The sequence below is a fragment of the Sinocyclocheilus anshuiensis genome, unplaced genomic scaffold, assembly GCF_001515605.1.
Source record: "Sinocyclocheilus anshuiensis isolate Anshui unplaced genomic scaffold, SAMN03320099.WGS_v1.1 scaffold322, whole genome shotgun sequence".
NCBI classification, from domain to species: Eukaryota; Metazoa; Chordata; class Actinopteri; order Cypriniformes; family Cyprinidae; genus Sinocyclocheilus; species Sinocyclocheilus anshuiensis.
The window spans coordinates 1,763,433-1,769,272 of record NW_015542366.1 but is presented as its reverse complement, the minus strand read 5'-3'; the positions used below and the strand labels follow the sequence as shown (position 1 = coordinate 1,769,272).

General features: G+C 34.1%; 2 protein-coding genes across 10 annotated transcripts in view; both read right to left on the bottom strand.

The window, feature by feature from the left end:
* LOC107692165 (zinc finger protein 397-like) overlaps positions 1–2,104 on the bottom strand; it is a 4,858-nt gene extending 2,754 nt beyond the window's left edge. For 4 of the 6 annotated variants that reach the window (XM_016491120.1, XM_016491117.1, XM_016491119.1 and 1 more), the window contains exons 1-5: positions 1,673–2,104; positions 1,463–1,557; positions 620–722; positions 279–367; positions 90–192 (exon numbers count right to left, since the gene is read on the bottom strand). In XM_016491120.1, coding sequence (XP_016346606.1) covers positions 90–192; positions 279–367; positions 620–722; positions 1,463–1,557; positions 1,673–1,937 — 655 coding nt within the window. In that variant the 5' untranslated portion in view covers positions 1,938–2,104. The remainder of the gene's footprint in view (positions 1–89; positions 193–278; positions 368–619; positions 723–1,462; positions 1,558–1,672) is intronic. The other 2 variants (XM_016491121.1, XM_016491122.1) reach the window with 1 other exon arrangement.
* Positions 2,105–4,173: 2,069 nt separating this feature from the next.
* Positions 4,174–5,840, bottom strand: part of LOC107692164 (mucin-17-like) — a 41,904-nt gene continuing 40,237 nt past the window's right edge. For all 4 annotated transcript variants that reach the window (XM_016491115.1, XM_016491113.1, XM_016491116.1 and 1 more), the window contains 2 exons: positions 4,815–5,046; positions 4,174–4,613 (listed from right to left, as the gene is read on the bottom strand). In XM_016491115.1, the coding sequence (XP_016346601.1) occupies positions 4,518–4,613; positions 4,815–5,046 (328 nt within the window). In that variant the 3' untranslated portion in view covers positions 4,174–4,517. The remainder of the gene's footprint in view (positions 4,614–4,814; positions 5,047–5,840) is intronic.

Sequence of the window (5,840 nt, the reverse complement as noted above, 5' to 3'; positions counted from 1 at the left end):
AAAAAAAAAACTTAATGCACACACACACACACACACACACACACACACACACACACACACACATATTACATACAGTACACTATACTCACGATTTTCAGTAGTCTCTGTTTCTCTTTCTGACTGTTCACACCTCATGTTGTCAGGTCTCTCCTCTTTAATAATGAGAACATCTGGCTCGTCATCTTCTACAGACTGATAAAAAGCACAATGCTGTCATGATTCCTGATACATTATTAGCGGTCAACAGAGCTCTTTGATTGTGAAATACAGTTTCTTACCTCTTGATGGCAGTGCTGGACTGTGTTCTGGTCTATGAAGTTATCTCTGCGGATTGTTACAAAGACTCCTGCACTCCTGTCATCTTTATCTACAACATGGACATATCAGTATATAATGCAAAAAGAAAACACTATGTAATACCCATATGTAATAAAATACTAAAATACAGTTTTCTTTGCATAATTCACATATATCTGTGAATTTTACATTCGTTGGTTGGATGAAATCTCCTTAAAAGCTATATTTTGTCATCCTGTTGACATCAACTAATCACAGATCTGACCACTATATGCACTTATTCCCTGAAATAAAAATAAATAAAATAATACACCATACTCACGATTTTCAGTAGTCTCTGTTTCTGTTTCTGACTGTTCACACCTCTCGTTGCCAGCTCTCTCCTCTTTAATAAGGAGAATGTCTGGCTCGTCATTCTCTACAGACTGATCAAAAGTACAATGTTGTCATGTTTCCCGAGAGCAAATGTTTAGGGGGGGAAAAATCTGTTCTGAAAAGTACCAATTAGTGGTCAACTGACATGGGTTGTTCAATGACCTATGACAGCATTATCCAGATTTGTACAGATTGCATATACACCACCCTTCAAAAATCTTGGTCAGTAAGATTTTTTTTTTTTTTAATTAAACTAATACTTTCATTGAGCAAGTATGCATTATATTGATAAAAATGACATTAATGCCATTTACAGTATTACAAAATATTTCTATTTCAAACAAATGCTGTTCTTTTGAACTTTCTGTTCTTCAAATAATTCTGAAAATAAGCATTGTTTCCACAAAAATATTAAGCAGTACAACTGTTTTCAACATAATTATGTTTCTTGAGGACCAAATCAGCATATTAGATATAGCATCTGCATATTATGATTTCTGAATGGATCATGCTGAAAAAGCAATATTTGCTTTTACTGTATCTATCTATACAAAAAAACAACTCAATGATAGCAAGTGACATATATTTGAGGTATTGAGGTCACAATATTTGAAGTATTCTTTTTTTAAGGTTTTTAAGTATCACTGAAATGCTAATAACACAAAAGATTAACTCTGTGATAAATGGGGAAGTATAAGCACTGTAGGAACTGTCAGATTGAATGAACAGGTAACAGAGGTTTGCGGTGTACAGTGTACAAACAAACGAGACAGTCACTGTTCGTGCAGACCTGGTCTAGTCTTTCGGGTTGAAGATTGGAGCGAGCTGTTTCATCTGCATCCCCACCCTCATTAGACAGCGAAGCGATTTTCACACTAATTCGACCTGGAAACACAACACGTTCTCCATTAGTAATTAATAAGATATAATAGTTACTAATATAATGGGACTAGTCCGACATCACTACTGTCTAACTGAAAGACCATGATCACCCCTTTACCTGATGCTCTTTCGTGAACACCTGTTTTTGTCAAGGCAGTTGATTCGTTTCTTAGTTTGTTAGCTCTTCGATAAAACGAATCCCGGATTTCTATCACTTTCAATTTCTTTTTAAGGAGGTTATTCTCCTTTTGTGTTTGAGATATTTCAAGCTGTAATTCGGTATAGCTGTCTTCAACAAGTTTGCATATTTCTGCCACAGCGGCGTTTGCGAGTACTTCCACGACTGAAGCGATTTGCGTCTGAAACGTTATAATATTTGCCATTGCGTCGGTATCTATTAAGATTAAGCTCCCTTAATAACAGTGAGGCAGTTACAATAAATCCTTCCAAAGGAGTAACGTTATGTCTACGGGTCTGGAGCTCAACCCGTTTTCTACAGCTCGAAACGCGAAGCTGGCCCATGAGTCGACAACATCCGCTTGTGCTTTTTTAAAATAAAAGCTCTCGTGCTACTGAGCAATTTTTCAAGTGCCCATAAATAGACTTAGTACAGTATCACAGTGGAGTGAACATAACGGTTTATTTGGAATATTTTCGGATGTTAAAAACTGGCACGGACTGAGAAATTAATGAGGAATGGAACTAAAACAGTGACCAAAAAAAAAACATTTGCAAGACATTACAGGCAAAACATTATTTTTTTATGTACTGGTCAGTTTTGAGATGGAAGTGTTTATTTCATTGCAATTTATTTGTTTATAGCCTAAGTAGATTTTAATTACAATACATAGTTCAAAAGGATTTGTTTTTCTTTAATGTTTATGTCATACATCATTTTATTTCTAAAACGTAAAAAAAAAGAAGGTATTTCCTATTTTCCTTATTTCCTTTTTTTAATTCTAGTATGTAAACAAAATGAAACAAGCATTTTGAACTGGCTTTATCCAACGGTCAGATTTATGTTTCGAAAATGTATGCTAATTTCATATTTATTTACATTTAAGATTTCAGACAACTTCTAATACAAAAAAAATAAAACCTGCTATTTCCTAATGCAATCAATTAACTGGGGGAGTGTGGCAAAATCTTTTAGTAATTTTTGTCCTGTTCACCTGGGGCAAGTTCAAGCTCAAACCGGTGTGCACCGTTTTGCTACGGTTTCCGGTTTGAACGACATGTTTCCTGGAAACGGTGTGCAACAGGGTTTGAGATGCGTTTTCTCTTGTTTGGTGGGTGTGTCAAACATGTCAGCCCAATCAGCAGCAACATGTATATAAACCACGCGGTATTAAAGAGGCAGCTTGCACAATGCAATTAACATCCAAATAAATTCACAAGAGCAAGTATATCGTTTGCACATGTTTATTTACATTAAAGGCAAAATAACTGAAATAATAAGGGCACAAGTATAGATCTGGAACTTTTTTAAGTCTGTCTAAATACAGTATCATTTAGTAATTGCAATGTCTTCTGGTCCATATCCTTTCCTTAGGAAGGTGTGCTAAATACTGATTAATGTAACATAAAAATACTATAAATATTTATATATCTTGCTATTGCATTGTGGAGTGACATTTTCATAAACTCCTCTGATTATATAATGGTAAATATTACAATATCATAGCACAACAACAGTGATCAGCAATAATGATAAGCCTAATATTCACAATAAAAATAATAAGGTCATATAGATCATAACACAGTCTTGGAGGTAAGAAGTGGATTATCCTTCACCTGAAATGTTTGTCTTTTCATCCTGAAATGCGAGGCAAATGTTGGATCACAATAATTAGGAACCACAGTTTCCACAAATCCCTTCATTTGATTGGGATGTTCTCTTTTATTCTGGAGGGCAAGGGCAGTGACTGTACCATCGAGCGTATTTTGCAGTATTAAACACGTATTTATACCGATTTCATCAGGCTCCGAAAATTCTTCAAAAAGAACACAAAGAATGTCCTTCTCAGCTGCCATAGTTGCAACTCTTGCGTCATCAGAACAGTGTGCTCAACGCACCACCGTTTCCGTTTAAAAAAAAACGTTTTGCACCGTTTTTGTCGGGGCTGAAGTTGCTGAACACAGCCCTGGTGTGTCTTGCCTTACATAAATAAATCATAAAATGCATAGATTTTAAATGCAATTCATTGCATTTATGATTGCTGGGCTTTTTTAGTTTTATTTTCATGTTTTTCCTGAATGATTACCACTATGTATTTATTATTGCAAAACTAGTTTTTTTTTATTTAATTTTACTTCAATTTATTTTACTCTAACCACAGCAGCCTACTGACTGCAATGTTGTTGCACATCTAACATTAAAAGCGAGAAACGAGAAACACAAACCTCTGTATTTTTCTGTATTCTTTATTGATCTAGTATTTTTATTAGTTTTTTTTTTTTTTGCAGTTTAACATGTTCATACCAATTAATTACATAAATTAGCTTTTTTGCATTTCCTTTACATCATGTGCTTGCTTTACATTTGCTTTACATTTATAAAGTTAAAGTGCATGGAGCATGAATGAATAATAGCTCTAATTCCAATGTTCTACCTTTTGTCCCTTTAAATTAAACTGTGTAGTGTCAAGCAGACTAATGATTTGCAAAAGATTATTAACTGTAAACATAAACAGAATATTACAAATAAATACAAATAAATAACAACAATACAATTTCATTATACACTATAGGAAGTATTAAAATTTCACATTTAGGAATATTTTATGGAGGACCTGTTTATATATAGCATAATAAAATAAATAATTTATAAAAGAAGCATTAACATAGTACTTTCATTACTACAAAAGAAGCAGTCTTGAATAGCATATTGAATATCCAAAATACATGATTTTTATGTTGTCATTGGTGTTCAGTCCTGTTTTTGTCAAATATCTCTGAATTGTCTAGAAGAGGCTGTTTCGAGTGGTGTACTGCACATTGTACGACTGTCTTCTGTGCCAACGTCTTCTGATTGCTGCACAGCAACCACACAGCAAACACTAAACACATAAACAGACAAAGTGAGAGTTAGCATCATGGAAGGGAATTTTATACACTTTAAAAACACTTTTAATCAGCTGTACATACACAATTATATACCAGATCTGTCTATTTTTACTGTAAGAAAATGACATGCCTGTTGTCATTAATCACTTTACTTCCAATGCACATATTTGTCATTCCGTCAACATAATACTTACGCAAAGGAGAATCCAGCAAGGTACGAGCCCGATGACAATAGCGCAGGGGACAATGATAGCCACAATCCATGCTACGTTTGTACCATTGTTGGAGGTTGTAGCGTTCATGGTGGTTGGAACTGGTGTGGTAAAAGCCGTGAAAAGGGCACTGACCAAGAAACCGGAGGCCGTGTTGCTGTCACGTTGTGAGAAAACATACGTAACATTGGCCTGAATCACAAAGAGATCATCCCTGTGGAGAGAATAAAACACAATGAGAAACAAAAGGAAATAACTAAAAACGATCTTGCCATTCATTCACCCATGTATCAAAAACATCACATTAATAAAAGTAGGGATGCACCGAAATGTAAATTCTTGGCCGAAACCGAACAAAATTAAACACTGGGCAGAAGGCCGAATACCGAACACGGTTTGTCGAGTTTATTTCCCCCACGTATTTTGCCAATTTTTTTCACCATTGCATAAATTAAATAATGTGTGTCAAATAATAATAATGCCAAAATGTGATTTTTACTGTTTTGCCTTGCTTTTCAAAGAAAAACTCTATTAAAAAAACAACAATTTAAAAATATTTAACACTGAACATTTTTTTTGAAACATTCTAGCAGACATGATACCAACAAAGCACAATTTAACTTAAAATTAATAAGTTAGTAAAATAATATTTTTTGGCCATCAGACCCCCTTCTTGAATCAGGGATGTATTTTTTACTGTACAAATAAAAGCAGCCTTGCTGAGCAGAAGAGAATTCTATTAAAACATAAAAAAATATTACAGATCCCAATTTGAACACTATGTGTGTATGTTATAATAAATGTATTAACAGATCAGTTGTAATTATTATTATCATTATATTGTCTTACTTTTTACTTTTTTCGGAACAACAGTAAAATTACAATACGAACATTCATGTTGATGGAGTTCTTGCTTTTTCTCAACTTTTATTTTGGTGGAAGCAGGAAGACATCAATGCTTCTTTTTGTTGACAACAGCAGATTTATAAATGAGTCTCATTACGAATA